At 49.8% G+C, this 23185-nt stretch overlaps 3 protein-coding genes across 6 annotated transcripts in view; all 3 read right to left on the bottom strand.

Moving 5' to 3' along the window:
• Positions 1-1125: 1125 nt before the first annotated feature.
• On the bottom strand, positions 1126-7626 carry LOC309446605 (uncharacterized protein; the record flags this gene model as incomplete). Its single annotated transcript, XM_082066472.1, has 5 exons — positions 1126-1291; positions 2289-2362; positions 2790-2944; positions 6062-6185; positions 7405-7626. The coding sequence occupies 5 exons, from the start codon at positions 7624-7626 to the stop codon at positions 1126-1128; spliced, it is 741 nt and encodes a 246-aa protein (XP_081922598.1).
• An 866-nt stretch (positions 7627-8492) lies between these two features.
• PLA2G1B (phospholipase A2 group IB) lies at positions 8493-10245 on the bottom strand (the record flags this gene model as incomplete). The annotated part of the gene is made up of 4 exons (XM_082066301.1): positions 8493-8622; positions 9183-9310; positions 9980-10139; positions 10212-10245. The coding sequence occupies 4 exons, from the start codon at positions 10243-10245 to the stop codon at positions 8501-8503; spliced, it is 444 nt and encodes a 147-aa protein (XP_081922427.1). The 3' UTR covers positions 8493-8500.
• A 3778-nt stretch (positions 10246-14023) lies between these two features.
• MSI1 (musashi RNA binding protein 1) overlaps positions 14024-23185 on the bottom strand; it is a 28948-nt gene continuing 19786 nt past the window's right edge. For 2 of the 4 annotated variants that reach the window (XM_082066280.1, XM_082066282.1), the window contains 8 exons: positions 23085-23167; positions 22405-22522; positions 20741-20821; positions 19433-19489; positions 16425-16493; positions 16139-16293; positions 15587-15652; positions 14024-14736 (listed from right to left, as the gene is read on the bottom strand). In XM_082066280.1, the coding sequence (XP_081922406.1) occupies positions 15611-15652; positions 16139-16293; positions 16425-16493; positions 19433-19489; positions 20741-20821; positions 22405-22522; positions 23085-23167 (605 nt within the window). In that variant the 3' untranslated portion in view covers positions 14024-14736; positions 15587-15610. Of the gene's footprint in view, positions 14737-15586; positions 15653-16138; positions 16312-16424; positions 16494-19432; positions 19490-20740; positions 20822-22404; positions 22523-23084; positions 23168-23185 lie in introns of all 4 variants that reach the window. The other 2 variants (XM_082066281.1, XM_082066283.1) reach the window with 2 other exon arrangements.

Below are 23185 nucleotides of genomic sequence, written 5' to 3'. Positions count from 1 at the left end.
CCCTTTAAAAATTATATATTGTTGAGATGCCAGAGATGCCAGAGGAGTTACTTTGAGCTAATCTGACCAGCACTTTCAGTGTAGCTGCTGCATTTTCCAGAATGCATTTTTTGAAGATGTTACTTAATGAATAGCTAAGTAGTAAATTAAAATTGTTTACAAGACTGATCCTATTTGCATTGTAATTTCCTCTCCCTCCTACGATTTAAGTACAGTCTCAATAGCCAATGTAGATTCATTTTTTCCATTGCAAAAATGCAGGATGTAATTACTAACAGCTGATGAATTAAGAGAGAAATACAATTAAATCTGTACAATAGGTCTCCCTCAGGATGCAATCGCAAGCTATTAATAGATGTAGTTTTCTGCACTCCTAACAGGAGATCCATCAATACTGGGTAACCTTAGGGTGGTAATGTAAGCCACATTAAACCATTTATGGAGTAAACCCAGAATCTTGCCCAGATTACAACACTAAATTTTCGACCCCAACCTTCTGCATAAATCTGCCACTCCCGCTCCAGCTGTGAAGGAAATTCATTGCTGGGGTCTTCCAAATGCCCCAGTCGTACTCTCCACATAACATGGCCTGTATTAATATTTGGACAAGAACCATAACAAGCAGTTGGAAGCAAGGAAAGAATCATCTGCTAAAAGGTCAAGTAGCAAAGCACTGACTACTGACCACATGATGCGAAGCTCTTGTTTGCTTTGTTGTTGATTCAAATCCAGGCTAGGCAGGAGCAAGCAAAGCACAGAATCTAAGGGATACTTAGGCACCCAACTTCTGCAGAAAGTAGAGGGAATTAAAGATACTTAATGTGTTTCAAGATTTGGCTGTTACGGGTCAGAGGAGTGATGGCTTCGCTTAGAAGCCAAGCGAGCTAACTTCAGGACCCCCAGCTGCATTCTGCTCTCATTTAACAGAGATCCCACTTCCCAGCAAGTTGGGTACCTGCTGTTTGGTAGTGAAGAAAGCTCACAGGTGTCACTCTGTCTTTAGCACGTCCTGCTAACCAAAGCTTTTGCAGAAATAATGGCTGAGGCACAGCAGAGTCTCCACACACAGCCAGAGAGCTTGCACAGTCTTTATTTGCAGAAGCTTTTCCGTGCAAGAAGAGATATTTATGCATCCTCAGCAGAGGAACTGGGGCTGGGTTTCTCACTATCCGTGTCATCTTCTGTACCACCTTGAAGCTTGTGTGACACAGGTGTGTTAAAAACAGAGGCTGCAGGTTTAGTGCCAGTAGAGCCAGCATTTTGAGAAGGTGTGGGAGCACTGCCAAGAGGTCTAAAACAAGAAAACATTTCCAGTGAGGACTTGGCATCAGCAATGCGACAGGTAACTAAACCTCCCACATCTCCCCCTGCCTCTTCTCCAGTTTGGCAGCTGAGCCTGTGGGAGAGGAGTCAGGATGTCTCTTCAGCATCACTGATAAATGACTCATGTTACCCTGACCCTCCCCTGATTATTTTGTCTGCTTTTATGTCCTTAGGACAATGAGTTATAGTAAATGAACATTTACAGCAAATTTCCTGTGCATGGTTTATTGCTATATCTTAATGAGCATATATACAACAAGCACATAAGACTGACATGGGGTGTTTGGTTTTTTTTTGTCTGCTAAGCTGATCCAGCTTTACTAAAATTGCCTTATTTTAGAGCAGGATCAGAGCATTTCACCTCTTAACATGTTCCTCAAGATACCATTGAGAAGTAAGTTCACTCAGCTGAGAAATGCCAGAGAAAGCCTAAAGTTCCTACATGAAGAGCCAGCTCTGCATCACTCTAATGCTGATTGACACCTTCCCTTGTCACTCTTTGGGGACTATTTGTGTGGGAAGATGCAATGCAGAGAGATAACAGCTATCAGAAGATAACTCTGTCATTGCAGGAAGCTGGCAAAGACCTATCCCAAGAAGTCTGTGTTGCTCAGCTTACTGATGTAGTTACCAGCCTGGAGTTATAGAAACCTCCAGGGTTGAGCGCTATAGGATGCGAATCAGCTGCGCTGTGGGAAAACAAACTCAGTAAAATAACTGACATAGTGTTCAGTTTATTCTCTCAGCCTATGCAGAATTTGCAAGGGAGAAAGATTTTTAAAAGGGGAGAAATATTGTTCCTAAAAGAGTCATCTTTGTGTTACTGGCTGAAACTAACAGAAAGACTGTTACAGACCTTGAGCAGCATTCTCTTCCCTCACCACCAGGAAGGAAACACAGGTCCTTTCTAGTTACCTTGTCTGCTTTAAGCCAGCTTTGTTCTCCATGATTTAATCCTCTCCTACCTTACGTGTCTCACTGCTGTTAGACTAGTACACCAGTATTTCAGAAGAGGGCTTGAAGTCATAGCTCTGTCCGCCTGTGGGTGGCAAAAGTACATATCAGCCAACAGTGTAAGGACAGTTTTTTACCACAAAATTAGCTGAATCATCAGCTTGTGCTCCTCCCTTTTTCCTACAGCTCTTCCTACTAGGACAGGCTCCTGAGGTTTGGATAGAGAGCTGAGCGCCCTACAATGGATTTTTCTGCTGCTCCTCTAAAAGTGGAGTTAGAGTTACCCAAAGCGAATAAAAGCTACTTCCTATTTGGAAAATCTCGTTTCTGATTATGGACAATTTTTCAGAGCAAACTCTGTAATCAAGTCCTGCAGGCTGAGAAAGATATTTCACATACTGTGCCCCACCAAGGGCAGCACAGACTGCAGACAGCCTGGAGGACTTGTGCCTGGTGGGTGCAATGAAAATGCCGCCTCTCACATCTTAATCAGATCCCTCCTACTGACAAACCTCATTCACAGCTTCTGGAACAGGACCGAAGACTCTGGGCATGGTGAACTGTCGAGGTTCGGAAACACTGGCATGAAGATGACTAGTTTTATATTCCAGAGTGTGCTGCTTCCCCCATGACTGCCTTGGATGGTGCCCTTTCCCAGTCTTTGCAGCTGTGAGGAGGAAAGAAAACAAACATTTCAAACCAGTACCAACTCACTGATTTCCTCAGTCTATTCATTCAACACCTGGGGCTTGGGCAGGACAGATGGAGCCTTCCTCTCACATAACCTGTCCTAGGGCAGCCCCAGGTAAACAGCAGCTGTAAGGAACAGTCCTAGGAGCCTAGCTGGAGTCAATGGGAAAGGAATGAGGAGAGTCTCAGCTAAATGCCTGAAGTCAGAGTTACTTATCACTACACACAGCTATTCTCTATGGTGTCTCAGTGCAGGGTTTTTGAGATCTGAATTAACTAAGCCTTAAAAATTGTGTTTTTAGATTACAAAAAAGATAATAGTGGTGAGAGAGTAAATTTACAATAGAGGACTTTGCCTCTCCAGTCCTACTGGTCTGGCCATTTTCATCACTGACAGATACTGTGAAAATATCTTTCTGATGCCAGATTCTTCCTGGCTGATGCTTTCTTTCTGTAGGGGCAGGGAATTCTGGTACGTGGGCTGTTAAACAGCTTTGATTTGTTTGGTTGGAACCTTAAAAAAGAGGGGGATGATGTGTTTGGAATAACACCACAAAGGAGCCCATTAATCCTTTTCTTCCTATTGTATCAGTTCTATGAGCTATTGCAACTGCAAGTGTCCCCAACAGGGGCTGCACAGCTGAGTGTTCTGTCACCTATGGACCCAAGTCCCAACAGAGGCAGGAAATTAGGCAGGGGACACAGATGGACAATAAGAAATTCATACCCACTCACCCTGACAGGACAACTAGGCAAGCACATGACAATTACGAAGGTTAAAAATAAAAGGAGAAGGAAAAAAAAAATAGGAAAAAGCATTTTGTCTTAGAGGGCCTCACAATATAGAGCTGCAACTTTTACGCACTACAGGAGAGCAGTTTTGAGCGAATGACCTAAGTGGTGCTTGCCCTTGCCAAGACCCAGACAACATATGCAGCTTCAGCATATGCAAATCAGAAATGGTGCCTTGTTGCTAATAAAAGAGGATTTCTGGGACACTCTACTATTCCTTTATCAGAATGCTCTTGCAAAAAAGAAAAACATCGAAAGATTTAAGACACATGCTGCATCCAGATTTCCAGCGATACCACATCTTTACACTGGCAGGAGCCAAGCAGAAGAATATTCAACTGGACTCGAATTCTAGAGACTAAATATCTGCAACAAGTCATTCTGTGCCCCAGAGATCATCATCTGACACCAACTGCTGCTGGTGGGAGGGCGGCAGCGCTTGGCTCCTTACTCAAGTGGGTAGCATACGTCAAAAATCAGATTATGACCCTCACCATTTAGCACTTGGCATGACAGAACTTAATCCAGTTTAACAATCCATCCCTGTGTCTGTGCACAGAACTGACCACGGCTGCAGTGAGGCTCCTCATCTCTCTGTGCACCTACTGTTCCTACAATAAAGCAGCTGTGCCTGCAGGTACAGGAAGCCAGAGGATCCTCAGGAAACTGAGGCTTTCACACACGTGGGATGAAGGCTGCCTTCTCACTGAGTCCCTTTGTTGGTTGGGGAAAACAGCATTGGAGCCAAGACAAGAAGTAAATGCTTTTTGATGCATTTTCACAACTTAGCATGAAGGGGAATATTAACTTCAATTTATGGAGTTGCACACAGCCAAATGGGTTGAAGACAATTCCTAAAGCTCTGCCAGATTTATAGTGATTGGCCCCTTCAGTCAGAGGGAAATCTGGAGCTGTGAAGAGCTGATCGAAGAGGAAAGCTTGTTTTAAAGGGGATGATGAAACATAGGGTTTGTGGCTTACAAAAAACGCTCAAGAAATCCAGGAAAGAAGTTTTAGTGATGGCCCGCAAAATGGACGATAAATCAGATGCAAAGCAAGTGAATATGTTTCTCCTACAGAAACTTGCAGTTGCAGCAAGTGGTTTCTGCTCAGGAGGTGATAAAAAAAAGAGGGACATATAATACTGTATCCAGCAGCAAAACAGTTGATCTGGGGCAATATCTTCTAAAAGAGACCACAGAACACCAGCCACCTTGCAGGTGCTTTCCCCAAGCTCCTGCCTTCACACTGGCAGTTCCCCTGGCGAGAAGCAGCTGGGAGCAGCCAGCAAGGCAGAAAGGGGCAGTTCAGAGAGGTGTGGGCTGCACTGCTCCTCCTACCAGCACCCCATAACACTGCAGAGCCTTTCCCTCTCATACTTGTCTTAGTACACTTAACTCTGCTGAAGTAGTCTACTAAATACTCCTAAGCTGTTACTAAACCCACAATACCACTACTTTGCAGTACAAAAACAAGATAGCACTTGCACACAGCATTTAGCGGATGAATCCTCGCAACCACTGTACCGGGAAGGAGGTATAGCTACCCATAACGGACAGAGGCGGCCTCGCCCTCCTTTTATGGCATTTACCACTGGGATGCAGAAGAACTGGAGGTGGCAGTAGTTGTTCTACTGGTCCCTGCAACAACACTGCTGCTTGGTGTGCCGCGAAGGGAGCAGAAGTCCCTCCTAGGATCCTCGCTCAGGACAGCCAGCAGGCACACAGCAGATTCAAAGCAAAAAGGAAAACTTTGGTTGTGTTGCCCAGGGGCAGGGCACTAGGCTTGGAAGGATGAGACCAGAGCTAATTCTCAGCCGTTTGATCAATCCAGAAGTCACACTGTGACTATCAGAAAGCCACTTCATCTCCCTGCATCTGTTTTCCATAATGTAGTCTACATAATTCTGTGGCCCATGTTTTTTTGTAAGGTATTCTGAGGTCTACTAAGAAACAGCAGGAAAGAGATGGTAGATAAACAGTATCACGGTTGTCCCCAAGATCTTTCCTGAATGATCAGGAACAAAGTTGCTTTAGGCAGATGAAAGCAGAGTCCAACCAGCTGGGGTTTAAAACCACTGTGCCAGATACAGATGATATCTGCAATTTTCTGTGCAGCCCCCTGTTCTTTCCCTTCCCACTAAGGAAAAACACCCAGTTACCACATTCTGCACTTTTCCCTTCTGCATCACTAACGAGACAGTGGCAGAGAAGAAGAAAAGCTGAACCCAAGAGGGACAGAACAGTGAAAGAATCTACTATTGGTCTCCAGGCCTAAATGAAAACTGAAACATGGTCATTACCACAAGCATAGCTGTTTACTCTCTGCATGTCTCGTCTCAGCTGGAGTACTTTATTTTTCATCTCTGCAATGTCCATATAGTTACAGTAATTCAGCTCTCCCTGCAGAGCCTTAAAAATCTTGGCCTAGAAAACAACAATAGAGAAAAGGAAGATAAGACATAAGCCCACAGAGCCACCATCCTTCCAGCATCTCTCCCTGCAGCTGCAATGGCTGCAGCAATGCACAGGGCTGCAGAACTCCCATGCCTGCTGAGCACCAGGATCCTTTGTGTTTCAGGTACTCAGTTGCTGGTCTTGGACCAGAAACACAGACCAACATGGCAGAAGATCTTCACATACTCTTCATACTCCGCACAAGTTGTCAGTAAGTCAGTCCAAGCAATATTGGCCTGTTCTTAAACTCTGCTTTCTATAATGTTCCTCAAAGCCCTAAAAAGCAACTTTGCAACAGCACAACCTCTTCAACTCCTCTGGCTCTGTCATCACCTAGGGCCTGCCACTGCACATCACCTGAGAAGATTCCCTATATTTGGCTGGCTCAGGGGGCTGTTTAAACCTACTGCTAGGGCTTTTGCAGCGCATGTAAATGAGAAGCGCAATCAAGGGACCAAACATAAGAGCAGGGTTATAAAAATCTATATGAAGTAAGGCACAGAATGAATTGATGCCTTCATCTATCCATTGAGTTCATCCAGGGAATGCTGGCATGCCCCAAATGCTGGATGCCAGGAGCAGATATACTACTCACCTCAGACCTAGAGAGCTCCTACTACAGGGAAAATTTATACCAACAATTTCTGAAGTGCTTCCAGCTGCACCCCAGCTCTCTTCCCTGCTTGTGATGATATAGCTCAAAAGTACAGTGTTTCTTCTAGACAGTGAAGGTATTTTCCTTTTTTCTCTACAATGGGATTTATCATTTATCGCTACAAAGTGACTTCAGTAACACGTTTCCTTAGGACCTTTACAGCTCTACAAACAATGATTTCAGAATCAAAACTTGTGTGTGATAACAGGAAACCTCATCTTGCACTTCTTGCTCTAGGAATGATTCATCTTAGTTGTATGATAGGAGTGCATCCAGGATCCTCAGGATTTCTGTGGGGAGGCCAAGAGCTCAGTGTTTCCAGAAAATTCCTTAAACACCCAAGGAAAAACAAGCAATGAATATTGGTACAAAATTAGGACTCAGTCTGCCTTGAGATGGAGTATTCAGCTAAGACATACACTTTTTTCTTCTTTTCTTTTTTTTTTTTAATAATAAAATGCAATTTACCATCTTATCTCATCATTATCATCCTCAAAGATCCAGTGGCCTTCACTAGGAAGGCATTGCAAGTACCTTCAAATAGGATATCAAGCCAGCTTCTTCCTTTTCCTTCTGTTTCTGCTTTCTCAAAATCCTCTCGCAGATCCTTGGGTCCTGCTCCATGGCCGAGTACAGTTCATGCAGGCATTGCTGAGTGTAGGACAAAGCCTGCTCCTCAAAGTCCTCTATGGAAATCAGCTTGCAAAACGATGTACTGAGGGGATGCTCGTTGTCAAACTCATCCAAGATCTCCATTGTGTAGCTGATCAAAGCCCACAGGGCAGGCTGTATGCTCTCCTCCCGCTGGTGGAGGCAATAGAGCTGTTTTCTGGGCATGGAACAGGGTCTTCTTCCTGCCTGTCAGCAAAGGGACAGCAGCAGGCCCTCCCACAGGGGCTCACCAACACCCTCCCAAGGGCCCCAGTAGTGTGATAGCACCAAGGCTGGGTGGGAGCTTTGGTGCAGGGCCTGGTCAGGACAGGAACACCGAGCAGACACTGTCCCTCAGAGCGGCCCCCTGCCCACCCCTGACTTCTAGGCCTGTGTTACCTCTCCCCCCAGAGCTCTGTACCAGGAACAGTGCTAGGCCAGAGAAGGCCTCCTGGGTAAGCACACACGGGTCTCTCAGAGCAGCCAACAGCCAGACAAATGGCTGAAGCCCCTCACACAGCAACCCCCCGAGGAATATAACGCACAAGGGGGCCAGTGGTGCAGTAGCCGACGTGCGGGCAGCCCGAGGAGTGGTGCCTCCCCCCGACACTCACCGGGAGGTCAGCAGGGAGGGAAAGGCCGTGAGGTGACCTGGGAGTGAGGGAAGGAGAGGATGCAGGAGAGGATGCAGGAGAGGATGCAGGAGGGAGGGCGGGAGGCGCTGCCCGCAGCTCCCGCGACACCTGAGGGACAGGGCGGGGCCGCCCCCGCGGGCGGGAGGGCGGGGCTGCCCCGCGCCGCACCTGCTCGCGCCTGCTCCCGGAGGCCAATCACAGAGCGCGGGGGCGCCGCACGCGCCACAATGGCCCGTTGGCGGAGGGGGCGTGGCCTCCCGTTCCCTCAGCACAGCCGGAGTCGCTGCGTCCTTGCAAAGACGTTTATTGCTGACAGGGCGCCCGCCCCCGAGGCGGGAGGAGGGTTAGCTGCAGTGTTTCTTGGTGTCCAGCCTGTTGTACGCGGGGTTGTAGGGCGCCCGGGCGAAGCACATGGCCGCGGTGCGGTCGCAGTTGCAGATGAACATGTCGCACTCGTCGTTGCTGCCTGGAGGAGAGAGCAGGAGCGGTCAGAGGCGCCGCTCGGCCGGGCACGGCCGTGACGCGGCAGGCGGTTCTGCTGCCAGGGCACAGCCGCTTTGCTGCTGCCGTCATTTCGGGGTGTACGTGCTGCTTCCCACAGACCCGCTGGCCCCAGAGCTCTGTGCTCTGGCCCAGCAACCTCCTGGCTCCCTCCTCCCCTGTGGTGCTGTTTGCCAGCCTATCTGCCACAAGCAGAGCCCTATAAAACTCCACCGTATGCTGGAGATGCCCAGCAGAATCTCTGCAATGCTGCGTGCTGATCTCTTAAATACTGCCATTAGAGGGACTCCCATTAAAGTACCCCAGGGACTCAGTCCCCGGAAGAGGGGACAGACTTCCCTGTGTCCTGTGATATCAGGTATCTTCCATAAACTTTAAATTGTGTGCTGTAGGGCGCCCATGTGAGGTGCATCAGCCCCCCTGCAGGCACTTGCACAGCGCCTTCCATGGAGTGTAACAGCCCTGTTCCATCGAAAGAGACACTGCAGTAACGTTTGAAGCAAAGGGGTTTGGAAGCGGACGTACTGCTACATGTGATCTGCCCTTGGGAGCAGCTGAACTTGTACGACGACGTGTAGGGGTTGTCCACAAGGGATCTGCACGCTGCTAGTTTCTGTGCCTGCCCGTAGCACTGATCGTGTGTTTGACAGCACCTGGGAAACAAGGAGGAAAAGGTCAGGACATACCAGAAACACAAACTGAGCTGACCTGTAAGACACGTAAATAATGCTAGTATTGCTTCGACAAGGCACTGACCAACAAAAAAGATACCACGGTTATGGCAGCTAATGGTCCAAGAGGCATCTGCTACACATGTACTTACTGGAACATCTCCACTGTTGTCTATTGGGCACAGGGAAAGCAAAAGCCGGCATTTACCCTGCGTGCCCATCACTGCCTGGCAGCTGGAGACCCAACAGCCAACACAATTCACTGCGTCTTGGCTACCAGACTTGTGCCATCTCTAAGCTGCCCAAGGCACTTAGCGTCTGCAGCTCAGCCCTGCACGTGTTGATGGTCTCGCATCGGGCAGAGCAGTGTCTGGGCTGCACTGCTGCAAAAAATATGCTGGGATGGGTGCAGTGTAGCTGCCACAGATAGCAGAGTTGTTTGGGTTATATTTTATCTTAGTAAAAAGGCATCAGGGTGCGATACTACACATCCTTTTTTCCCTTGAATCAGTCTTTGAGAGAAAGCTTCATTCCCGGCAGCCGGAGAATTTTGTGAACGTTTACAGGCAGGGCCAGCTGACACAAAACTGGCATGCACAACCGTGAAAGCACAAGCAACGAAAGAGGTTTGTAAAAGCAGAGTCTATAAACCTGTCGAGTTCATCCACGGGCGTCCCACTGCCTCCCAAGCCGCAGTAGCAGCCGTAGTCACCGAATTCCAGGAGTGGATAACTGTCTGATATGGTGCATTTGATCATGGAGCGAAACTCCCACACGGCGCGGGGTGAGACAGCGGTGCTGGCTGCGCCCACTGAGGAGACAGAAGGGTTAGAGTTAGGTGAGGTGTTACCTGTCCAGGGGGTGCCCAGTGCCACCTACACACCCGACAGCAGGAAAAGCAGGACCAGGGACTCCATTCCTGGAGGACTTGGTGGAGAGGCTGGTGCTAAAGAACATGTCAGCTCTTTATATGACGAACTCACCTTGACGTGGGTATGAGATAAGGAAGTCAGTATTTATGTTACTAAATGCAGATTTCTCCCATCGAAGGCTGTGGGCAGCAAGTTGTGACTCGACCAGCTGAAGGCCAGGAAGGAAAATATTTACTTCCTAGGTTTTTGCTATTAAATTCTTCTAATGCTACTATTAGAAGCCAGCCTGAAATACCTGGACATTTTTAAGGGCTCTCTACTGAAAAATAGTAGCAGTGTGGTAATTATGTTGTAAATGGCTGGCACACTAATATCAATCCTGCTAATACTGGCATCCTCTTTCTATGGTATCCCACTTATCATTAATCCTGTATCTCCCCTGGCCTAATTCAGAGTATAAAGTACAGGTTGCCCACTCTTTCCAAGTGGCCATTTGGCATGAACTGAACTGAAAAAAAATCAAGCTGTTTTTTACTTTGAAACTATAGAGGAGGAATAGGTACTACCAGGCAAAAAACTGGAGCCAAGCAGCCTGGTAAGCTTCTGTACCTGGCTTTAACAAGGAACAGTGTCTGTTTGCACATGACCTTAAGAGTTTCACTGGAAATGAACTGGGCTTAGAAGTCTGGACACACACAGTCAGAGACAGCAGTTTCTTTCACCAGCACTGAAGCAGAAACCAGTTAGGCGAGTTGGGGACCTTGAAATAAGATCAAAAAATGGGTAAGAAAAAGCTTCCTGGAGGCGGCTAGGGCTGAGTCCAAAATACTGCACTCATGTCCAGACCCAGGGGCTCTAACGCAGTCAGGGCTACACATTTGGCATTTTTACACACTCATGGTATAGATCTAGACTTGATAGTAAGAGTCTGCACTGATTTCTAAAGCACCGAGCAAGCTTTCAGTTTTCGAGAGCAGAGGAAGAGGCAAACCCCACCTTTCCGCAAGAGCCTAATATGCCAGAGAGCTTAGTGAGGAAGCTCAGGGTTCAGCACCCTTTGGTAGGGTCAAACACGTTTCTGTAAGACGATGAGAACATCTTCCCCTGCAGGGTGGCCGAATCTGTGCCAGGGTGCCCACAGTATCCATAGGGTGTTGACATAGCCGTAGGACATTAGATAAAGGTAGACATGCTGATGAACACCCAGAACCATGCCCACTTTTTTGATCTCCCACAAGCTCTCCGATACTCTGGGATTCCCCAACACAGTTCCACTAAAGCCAAACAAATGCTGAGTTACAGATTCAAGATTCTCAGGTTCCAAGAGTGACAATATTGAGGGAACATTAAAGGCTGATATGAGGGACAATCTGTATAACAGTTCAGAAAAAATGTTTTGCCCACAAGTCTGCTGATTTTCCATTCAATATCCATTTAAGTCTTAGCTTTCTCCTTTGCTACTTTGGCGCCTTTACTTTTTAAAAATTATTTCCCTGTTCTCTTCCCTATGAGCCTTAAGACTCTGTGGTTCCCTTTTCCTCACTTCTCAATGTCTGATTTATTATTGATGTTGCCGAGGAAACTTCCAATAAACTGGCCTGTCACATCTTGGAATTAATACATTTTAATTTGAGAGGATCACCAAGTGTGGGAAAGGGAGCATGTGAGCATTACAAGTGTGCCTCATGAGAAAAATCCCAGCAGGGTATTTTTCCACCAATGCTATTTTTGGTTTCCCCCAGGCTGTGCTTCAGACAAAGCCACTGGTCCCCAGTATGCCTGTGGGGACATCCCAACTTAGAACTGGTTCCTAAACTTACAGGCTTGAGCATTAGATTATTTTTAAGAACTCTCAATAATTAAAGTCTGCTGCACAGGGTTCCCTATTTCACACTGTTAGAATTCACCTTTCTCTTTTACTATTGTCTATTAAGGACTTTTCTTCCCATCGTCACATTTCATTTTCTTAGATGTAGCTTCCTTCATCCACCATAGTATTTGAATCCAGAACATCTGAGCAAAACCTCTAAGCACCGCATTGTCCCCTCCTTTCTTGAACCTACAAATATCTATACAAAACCTCCGTGACACAGAGAAGAGACACAATCTCTGTTAAAACCAGATCTGCCTCACATTATAAACTGGGCCACTGCCGAAGTCTGGGAGCAAAACAGAGTCAGAGCCCCACCTGGGGCTTTTATCCTAATGGCAGGATGCGATTCCTGCCAGCTCCAAGTTCACCTGAAACCTCCATCTGAACATCTCCCACCTCCAAATGACGACAGCGAAGGACAGTTTTCAAATAATTTATTAGGAATTTAAAACTGAAATCTGGAAAAAGGGTTACAGGTGTGGAGAGAACAAACATCGGAGTGTAATAACTTACTGGCTTAAAAACACAGCTTTATTTCTTTTAAAAAAAATGCCCACCCTGAAACCAGAGCCCCAGGCTCCAGGCAGCGGCAGCGCTGGCCGAGGGAAGCGCAGCCCAGCAGCACAGCTTGGCCTCGCGTGTCTGGAGGGGGCACGGAAGCAGCTCAGCGCATACACCAAGAGGGAGGAAAGCGCTGTCCGCAGACCCAAATTTGAAGTATATAGAATAAAAATAAACCCAATAAAATGCAGCTCTTCTTTAATTAGGAAATATTTAAAAAAACAGACATACAGACTCTTGTCTCAGTAACAAAAATTATTGCTTTGTGTTTTCAGTACTAATCTGTTAAGTACCCTCTTACCTAAACAGAACTCTCCAAACGCATTGCCCAGGTCAGGACCAGCTCCGGCAGACGGGGGGGGATGGAAGCGAAGGGCCCTGTGGGCACCACAGCCCTCCCGGTCCTGTTCTCACCACCCCCCCTCCCTTACAGGGGCTCAGTTTGGGGGAAGAGAGGGAATGATTTTTTAGATTTAAGATGAAGCTGTTATTTCCCTGGGAAAAGTGTTCGGCTGCATCTTAATAAAAGGCTTAATCACCCCCCTTAACAAGGTCTTTGGTTCAATGAGATCCAGACCCAAACCTGCCCCATGTGCTGCTGGAGGCGTCCCCAGCACAGAAATTGTCCCCAGGGGAAGCCCCAGCAGGTTCTGGAGAGGGGACCAGGCCACCCCCACGCAGGACAATGGACAAATTCCCACCGTCTTCAAGAACATAGAGTAAAGCAAATGGGAAGCTGCAATTCTATAATTCGTATAATCCCTGAGAAGCCCTTAACCCACCCCCAAATCAACACCCTAATGCTTTTCTCCCCTGTTAGTGACTTCCCACCCCAGCGCCCTGCTCTTCAGAGAACGACCACCCAAATCTCCCCCCGGCCATGGCTGACACCCCTTCCGATCCCCTCGCCTCCCGAGGTGGATCCCCTTTCCCCGGAAACCTTGACGCGAGCGATAGCGTTTGGAGAGTGAATTCCTTTCCAAGTAACCAAGACAAGCGATGGCGGTAAAGCCCTTTACCTAAAGCCAACGCAGCGGCTGGCGCTACGGAGCCCAGTGATGGAGTCTGTACATCGAGCGATTGGAAGCAGCTTTAACCCGCTCAGCAAAACAGCCAACGGCCTCACCCCCGCCCACCCCCCCTTTCATCTCATCAGAGGTTCTTAAAATCTTACAGTAAAAGGTGTACAAAAAAAGAACGGAGTCCTGTCAGGATTCTGCTGGAGAGTATTGCTCACGCTGCGGCACCAGGTCCAGGACCTGGAGCTGCTCCTTGGAGCCAGGCTGCCGGCGGCAGCCAGGTTCAGCTCACAATATTTACATATTATACAGGAGGAAAAAGAAAACCCCACGTAAAACTAAACCTAGGAAAAAAAAAAAATCTTTCAGCTGTAAGGATAGTGTTTTTCACTTAGCAAAATATACATTTGTTTTGTTCCATAGCGATGTCCAACATTTTCGGATCCTTGGAGTTTCACACTTTTCAAAGCCTCACATTTACAAAACAGAAACAATTAAAAACAGTTTCTTTAAAAAAAATAGAAATACATCAGTTCCTCTCAGCCTTTGCTCTCTCTGTGTCTCTTTCTTCCCTTCAGAACTGCATTCTTGTTACATACCGTGCTTTAAAAACACTGACGACAACAACAACAGAGTTGAAAATATTCAAAACAGTTTCAAAGCCAAATAAAAATACTCCTCAATAAAAGCTACCTAACACAATCACAAAGCCAATTCATAAAATATGTCTACTAGCTCAGGAAAGAGCAAACAACAAAAAGAAGGGGTAGCCCCCAAAAAAGATAAAAAAATAAAATAAAAAAATAAAACTAACAGCTACTAAAATAAATAAAAGAAGAATCGGTGGGCTGGGGGCAGGGAGGGGGGAAGCGTAAACCGTCGGTGGTTAGTAAGAAAGCGAGATGATCTCCTCGGGTTCAGTCCAGTGTGGTCTGGTCAAAGGGAGAGATCAGGGCATGGCGGCAGGAGCCTGGCAGCCGGCCGGCAGTGTGCAGTTTGATTCGAGAAAAAGGTAACCTTGGCTCATCCCCCGAGGCTCACCAGGTCCTCCAGCCGCTGTCCTCGGTCAGGTCACTGGGGAATCTGCGGGACACAGCAGGGGAGGGAAGGGACAGGGTCTAGAACAACCAACAGCTTTTCTCTTGGGGGTTTTCTTCTGGTGGGATTCAACAGAAATACTCGATAGCCAAACCTGCCCCAACACAGACTTGCTCTGCGTCTCGCTGGCACAGCGATGGGGCACAGCAGAGACACTTCCATCTCTGTGGGACCGGGAAACAAGGCCCCGCAACCGTGCAGCCCCAGGAGACGTAGGACCCAGCAGGGTCAGTGTGCCTGGACACCTTTCCCCTCAAGTTTTTGCCCTCCTCTTTGAAGAGCCGTTTTTCTTGCTTGCTTGGGTTTTGTTTTTTTCAATTTAATTCTAAGCCAGCTAACTTCAGACAAAGCAGAGACCATCCACCAGTTTCCTCTCAGGCCCACCCAAGGACCAGAAACAGAACTGATCAGCCTCAGATTTTTCTTCTGCCCTTCTCCCATGCAGAAGAGGAAAGACCTCGCTCCCCAGAGCCAATGGTCTCAGCAGCAGCGAGAACGACAAGCTGTATGGAGGAGGTTTCCCCAGCCACACAGGTGAGCCAAGGTTGTCTCTCAGGATTGCCACTGGGCTGTGATTCTGGTCAGCCCTGCAGATCTTTCCTCTCTGTCAGTTCTCCCTGTTGTACCCAGACACTAAACAATCTCTCCACAGCACTCCCAGCCTCAGCAGCACAAGGTAGGAACCCAACCTGGCAAGCCTCTGGTGCAGAGAGAGCCCCGGGCTGGCCGCAGGACTCCACAGCGGCACCCACAGCTCCTGCCGAGAGCCCAAGCACAGGGGCCAGCTCAGAACGTCACTCCTCCCATTACCTGTTCCTGTTCAAAGCTCTCTTACCTCCTGCCTCCTTGGTCCCCAGCTTCAGTGATACCCATTGGTAAAAGCTGTTGCAATCAAGGGACCCTGCGAAGAAAGAGTTAAAACCCCACTCTTTAGCAAACGAAAGAAAAATTAAGAACTACTACCACAACAAATTCAGTCATGGCCCAGATGCTGGGAAAGCTGGTTTCAGTGGGGGGTGCCAGGTCTAAGGAGCATGTCAACCTGCAGGACACTGCGACAGGGCCCACACAGGCTCTTGGACACTCTAGGCCAGACCAGGGAAAGGTCTGGATATCAGGACCTTGAGTGGTGGCCAGGGAGAGCCAGCGGAGCCCAGGGACGCTGCAAGAGAACTGCTGCGTCCTGCACCACCCGTGTGCTCTGGGGCTCAGCGGTGGCACGGCAGATGCTGCGGCAGGTGGCATTTAACCAGAAAACAGGCTGCAGGCGGAGAGGGGGCCACCCACTGCTGCTCACCTCCATCGCCACGTGGAGATGCAGCCCCTTCCCCAGCCATGCTGCTCTCCATCCCCCTGCCCTGCGCAGAGCCCGGCAGGGAACACTCACCCCTAGGCTGTGGCCGAAGCCAGTGCTGGGGGCTGGACTGGCAGCGCTGATGTAACTGCTGACCCCTGAGTCCTGGTTGGCGGCTCCGTAAAGCTCTGCCATGGGCCCGGGGCTGGTGGTGCCCAGAAATCCACCGGTGCGACTGGGGGTGGAACCTACGGGAGGCAGCAGAACTACAGAGTCAAGATCCCAAAAATGCAAACCCTGTCCAACCCCGCCCCCCCCCCCCCCAGCCCCATCGCAAACCTCCGTGCCAGGACACACTGGGGAGGAAAGTGGCAGTTACCTGTCCCTCGCACCACGGCCGCCGCAGCCGCTGCTGCCGCCATTGGTCCATACGCAGTGAGGGGGATGGCTGGAAAAGAAGGAACAGGCATCTCAGGGGCACTGCGGCTACACGGGGAACTAACTCCTCCGCAGGAGCCTTCACTTCCCGCTGCAAAATACCAGGCCCAGAGGCGCGTCAGCTTAGTGCATCACACAGGACATCCACGGACAACGAGAGGGAGTGCACAACCCTGCATTTACTCGTGTCCTTTTGCACAACGAATGTTCAGGGGACTCACTAGCCACACTCTGCTAAGCCCACAAGCCTGGAGCAGCTGAGGGCACGATGTGGAAAAGCTGAACCAGAAGTGGGCAATTGCAGACACATCCTGTCACTCCTTAGTTTGCACGACACAGTTAATCTGAAGCTACAGATCCAGATTTTGGCTGTAAATGTGGAGAAAAGCAGCAGCTGACAGCTCAGCATCCTGAGGCTCAGTCCGTCCTCGCTGTCCCTTGGTACTATTACTAAGTAACAGTTTAATAGCCTTTCTCCCTGTTTCTCTACTCTTCTCAAGACGCACCATCCTCCCCAAGTTGTGCTCATGAAATGCCCAACTCCTTGCTGTTCATTGTAGAAAAGCAGAAAACATACACCTAGGGAGCAGGGACTAGAAATGGCTTAATTGAAACAGTAAGTCTTAATTTATATGTAGCAGTTCTAATTCCCAACTCTATTGCCACAGGCATCCAACCCTCGGGGCACGAGCCATCTCACCAGTGCATTTCTCTTTGCCCTTAAAATGACTGGGTCAGCATTTCATGCTTGAATGTGAAATTCACTGTGATTCTGTTTAAAGCACCATAAAAAGAGGTCAGAACAAATCAATCGCGTTAAGGCTGAAACCCAGACTAGCTTATAAGGGAATATTTAGTAGCAGGCACCAGCCTGTTTCACACAAACGTCATATGAGGCTTATATCTGGGTTAGCCGCTCATTACAGGCCCTGGGCCAACGAGAGCACATTGCTGCTCCGCAGCAGCCCCAAAGATGCTGTTCTGGGGAGGAAAGGCTGCTGGCAGCCACCGTCCTGCCCTGTCATTGCTTCATGTCCCTAAGACACAACTGAATGAATGCGGTTTTACTGAGGAAGGAGGCGAGGTCTTCTCCAAAAGCCTCTAGCTCTATTCCCAGGAAAAACCCCTTTTTGCTTTTGCTGTCTATCTGCTGAGACACCAGGGTTGTGTTGTGATGACAAAGCACCTGCACGTTTGCTTCCCTGCATGCTGGAGCAATCAGCCCTGCTTGTGCCATCCCCTCCTCTCAGTTCCACTTGCCAAGGCCACCAAGTGCAGCCCATTTACGCGCACGCACCCACTTGAAGGCACGAGGGCCCTCGAGCGCAGGGCAGCTCGCGGGGCCTTTGTACGGAACGAAGGGGGCTCTGCCCTTTGTGGGACCAACTCCAGCCTCTACGTGCGAACTGCAGCTCTCAGCCCAGCCAAGAGGCTGCACAGCGACTGTTTAGCAGTAGGTAAGCGTAACGGGAAGGGAAGAATGCCATGATCCCCAGCTGGTGCTTCAGCGAGACACTCAGGACTGTAAGCTAAGGTGGCACCCGGCCAGGACAGCGGCATTAATAACTTCTTGTTGCAGAGAGCCCTGCTGCGCCCCAGCCACCGGTGACTGCCAGGCCCCAGGCAATTCACCTCCGCCATAGGAAAAGCCACAGAGCAGCCAGGCATGGACCCCGGAGGCAAAAAAACCCCACTTTTGCCAAATCACTAACATTCCCCTGCATATTTTATGGGGTTTGCTGTAAAAACACACATGTAAATAAACAACCAGACCCACATCTCCTTTGTTTGGTAACCAAAAGGCTCAGAGGTGGGGGTCAGGTGCTTATGCAGTTGCATATGTGGTGTCAGGGAAGGGTTTTATTAAGAGGGAGCTGGTATTTGGTCTCCCTCTACCTTCCTCAGGGTGATTTGTCCCTTGGTGGCTGCCAACCTCAGCATTCTCAGCAACAGAGAATCCCTGAGGATTTGACAGGGATCTGTGCCACAGAAACGCCCTCTCAAGTCTGTTGGTACTGATAATTCCAGGAGAGCTTCTCAGGAAGCTTTTCCACACCCCCATTGCAGACAGATTCAAACCCTGAAACAGGTGGGGGCAAGGAAGCGCTGGGGGGAGGCACACCACAGGAATGAGATGGCACATGGGGAGCAGGGTGCGAAACGAAGCTGCTTTTCTACAACAAAAACCATGAACATGATAGAGCCGGGGAAAACACGGCCATGGAAGGGAGAGTAGAAAGAAGGAGCATCACCTAGAGAGAACATACTGCACACAACGCAGGGGGCTGAGGATCCAGAGGGTATTTGCACTTGTGAGGACACTGAGCCAGGACTAGTCCCTGGAGAATGGTCCCGACCCCGTTTCATTCTACAGTTCACCACGAGCACTGCAGGACTTTGTAGAGTCCCACCACGCTCACTTCCACCCGGGAAGCCTGTGTGGGAGTAGCTGTGGAGCTGCACCACCTGCAGTGGGGAGAGTATTCCTTGCAGCCCCTCCTGCACAGTGGAACGGGATTAGGGTAACCGGGAGTGCCCCCACACCCTCTCCCTCCTCCCAGCACTCCAAATCTTGTCCTTGCAGCAGCTCAGGTTGTCAGTAGACCTTTGAGAAGTCACCCTGCTCTCTGCAGTTTTCCATATCTGGTTTACACCCAGCCTGGGGCAAGGAGCTGAAAACAAGGCAAGAAGCAGGAAACACCACCTAAGGATTACGCGCCTTCATTTGGTATGACCTCCATTGCCCTTCTCTGAGGCAACACACATGGCTCTGATTGCCTCTCCATCTTTCCAGCCCCAGCTCTGTATGGAGCTCGTACAGATGGAAAAGGAAACAAGGAACGTTTCCTGTCTAACTGCACCAGGTTGTGGAGCAGAGACACCACTTAGCAGCCCAAAGCCCCCTTCTCCCCTTCCAGCCTGTGAGTTTAGGAAACGAGCGGGACTGACCTGTGAGCTCGGGGAGGACGGGGGCACTCGGGAGAGGGGTCCGCTCTACACGGAACTCTAAAAACGAAATGCAAGACAGCTTAGGAACTTGTCAAATGCCCCAAGGGAGACCCCGCAAAGTGACAGCAGCGGGGTCTGCCGGGGGAGCAGCCTGCTGCCAGACTGCGACCAGACCAGGGTCTTCTTTAAACTAATTTATAACTGGTGCTGAAAGGTGCTGGACTCCTGCTCTGGAGACTGAAACAATCCATTTATCCATAGAATAAATCTGGCCAAGGCAGGGCAAGTGCAGCCCCAGGTCTTCCCCGCAGTGCTGCCCTGCAACCCATCCGACCCGGCCCTTCAGCTGCCACACCAGTAGATGCTCAGAACGTTCCACACTCATCCAGCCATAGGTTTACAGCCAGGCACTTGAAGCCACTATGACTGGGACACATAAACTGGATTCACAGAGAGCTTCCAGCCAGCTAGGAGGCAACAGCAACTTTCAGCCCCAGTCAGCCTGGGCTCACCTCAGGCAAAGCAGCAACTTCCCATTCCCAGCCCCTAACATCAGGGCTTCATATATAAACCATCAAACTGGGGGATGAAGTAAGGAAGGGAAGCTTGGAGTTGCCACTTCTCTAGAAAACAGCACGACAGCCTTTTCTCTGTGTGTGCTCTGCCTCGTCCCCTGCCTGGCGGGGAACGCTGGGGAGAAGAGGCCCCAGCAGGCGCTGAGCAGCTGCGGCACAGCAGGGTCCACCAGAGTTGGTGTTCTGAGCACATGGCGGGGCTGGGAGCTTGAAACCACCCGGTTTGCGGGGGATCTGCAGCCCATCGCCCACACAGATGTTTTCTGGAGGCTGTGAGCAGTCCAGGCGCCGTTCAGAACACAACTACAGCACTGCAGGTGCTTGCGTTTTGGGCACCTAGGAGTTCCCCGGCCCACAGAAAGTCACATTATAAAATCCTGTGCTATTTTCAGAGCGGTGGCAACTCTGGTAAAGAGAGACAGACAGACACAAAGGCAGCGGGACAGGCAGAGCTGCAGGGGCCCTTCTGCGTCACAGCAGCAGCCCTATGGAGGAGGCGTCAGAGCAGCCTTGGGCTTTTCCTGCCGCTGGAGTGTGCGGATAATCCTAATGAAGGACAGGCTGTTCCACCTATTCCAGGGCTTTTCCCCTCCCCCTTCCACATCCGTCTCCAATTTAAAGAAAGACCAAACAGGGGAAAGGGTGAAAGGGGCAGAGCCTGGGTCACCCATCACGCCAGGGACCCCCGTCACCTGCAGGCACACCAAAAATCCGAGCAGGGAGCACCACTCACCAGGGAACTGGTAAGTGTAGCCAGGTGCAATGCCAGTGTAACTTCGACTCGCGTAGGTGGCAGCTTGGAAGCCTGGATAACCTGGGTGAGAGAAAAGGGCTCTGTTACTGCAAGCTCACGGGGTCCACAAGCAGCGCAACCATCAGTGTTGGACAGAACAAACAGGACTAACAGCAGAAACCCCAGGAAATCGCTGGCAGAATGCACAGCACATGCGAGTCTGCAGAAGAGTTCTAGCAGGCCCGTTTGATTTTTTTCGTCACTCCAAACATGTAAGGACATGGAGGTTTCCTCCTCAGAAGCTCATCGCTCGGCAGACTCAGGCTTTCTGATGCATCAGCTGGATTCACAAATAGGAGATCAGGGTGGTGGAGGCATCTGAATGGCTGAATAGCTCTGAGTCACTTCTACACCAGAAGTGCTGGCGAAAGCAGGCAGAGAGCTCCTTCCTGGCGCGGGCTGGGAGGACAATCCCTGCCGTTCCCAGGAAGCTGACCACCTATACAGAACGAGCCTGTGAGAATGCAGGGCACTGACTCAGAGATTAATATTTGATTTGAGATTTCCCAAGACATAAGTACGTGGATTTCCCAATGACTCAGCTTGAGCCTTGCTGCTTTAAAATTTAGATGGTTTAGAAAAGGCAAAACCCAAAACCCACAGGCTGGAGATTTATTTTCCTCCAATAAGTCAAGCGAAAACACTGGGGGAAAAAATGCCGGTTTTGGGGTTTTGTTCAGTGACTAACTGCTACTCGGGAGGCTTAGCAAGGAGAGCCAGGCTGAGTATACTCTGCCCAGCCACATCAGCAATGATCCTGAGCAAAGTCTGCTTTTGGTTGAGCTCAAGCCTGGCTGGAACGAAGAGAGGGAGGGAGAAGAGCCAGGAACAGCACCTGTGCTGGAGGGACCGTGCTTGACTCTCAGATCCAGGCACGAGGGTTTGTAGACCTGGAATCAGAGGCTACACAGGAAGTTTTTTATTTGTTAAATCTTGTATCTGAACACATTTGCCTCAGAATCATGGACAGGCATGAGACCCAGCCTGCTTGTCAACAATTTCTCCTTACAAGACAGTCTCATGATAAGCACATAGTTTTCCTTGCAACACCAGATACTTGCTGTCCCTGAAAGCGAGGGAACAAAGTGAGCCAGAGCTTAGCTAGAACTTTAAAGGCATTTTTATAGTCTTTAAATGGCAGCGAGGACATTTATAGGGACCATTGTTTCAAGTGGAAGCTCACGGGCTCTTTAATCAACTAATTCATCAGAAAGCCTGCACAAGTGTGGGAGGAAGAGGCTTGGGCGCAGATCACTCCACACTTCAGCTGTAAAGTGACATCCTACTCCAAGTGAGCCATTAAAGAATTCCAGCGTACATGCTGTGGCCCTGCGGATTGTTGATGGAGCTGCAGAGGGCCCGAGCTGCCCAGCAGCACATGGCTGCGTCCCCTAAGCTCCCGCTGTCGCAGGGCAGCAGTGACAAGTTTGCAGTTTTTCCAGGTGCCACCAGAGGGCAAGTTGCGATCACAAACACGTCCCAGCACCCCCAAAGCATCCCCGGCCTTGCACGGGGAAGAGCTGCTGCCCTTGGCCGCCCTGGGGATAAAACCTCTAAGCTGCTGCCTGGCAGGACAGGGAGCGGAGGTTTGTCCTTGGGCTTACCCAGCATGCCGATCCCCAGCATGAAGGCGTCCATCCCGTACGGCATCACTCGGGACCGCCCTCGCGCAGAGCCCGTCGGGGACATCACCTCCTTCGGCTGGGCTTTTTTACACTCCACCTGCCACAAGAAAGGAAGGATCAGGCTCAGAGCTGCCGCGGGGCACGGGCCAGGCAGGGCTGTCCGCCTTGATGACACTCCCGGGCAGCTTGTCCTGCTGTCCTTCCGTCCATCCTGCCTCTGGCCGTGCTGCCAGCCTTTCCCCTCACTCTGCAGCCACCACGGCCAACGGGGAGCTCAAACACTGCTCTTCTCCCCTGGAGCTGCCCCCATGCTCTGCTGGGCTCTGTACCAGGGCCTCAAAGCCTAATCTTCCTCATTTCTGAATGAAGATTAAAACCCAGCCGCTCCCAGGCCACCAAAAGGTTTCACATAACTTCAGAACCTCCAAGTACTGCGCAATTCCTCATTACACTTTTCTCCTTGAAAACTCAGTATCGTGCTGGCTCACCTTCACACTGTAAGTTTCCTTCCCAGACTGGCTGCTGTGACTTTGGGGAGAAGATTCCACCCAGTTCCCCACTGCAGAGATGGTGCGTGGGGGCGCCAGTGCCCCCCACCCTGCCCCACTCTACCCCACACCTCTGCCCCTTTTCCCCCGGGTTCTGCCCCAGACACTCACCATTTTGTTGTTAATCTCATGGAAGTGGATTTCACACACTTTTTCCACGATGTCTTCACTTTCAAACGTGACAAACCCAAACCCTGAAGAAAAGGCAAAAC

This window comes from Streptopelia decaocto (genome assembly GCF_964273445.1).
Source record: "Streptopelia decaocto genome assembly, chromosome: 15".
NCBI lineage: Eukaryota > Metazoa > Chordata > Aves > Columbiformes > Columbidae > Streptopelia > Streptopelia decaocto.
Note: the sequence above shows the minus strand (reverse complement) of the source record. Positions and strands in the feature narration are given on the sequence as shown.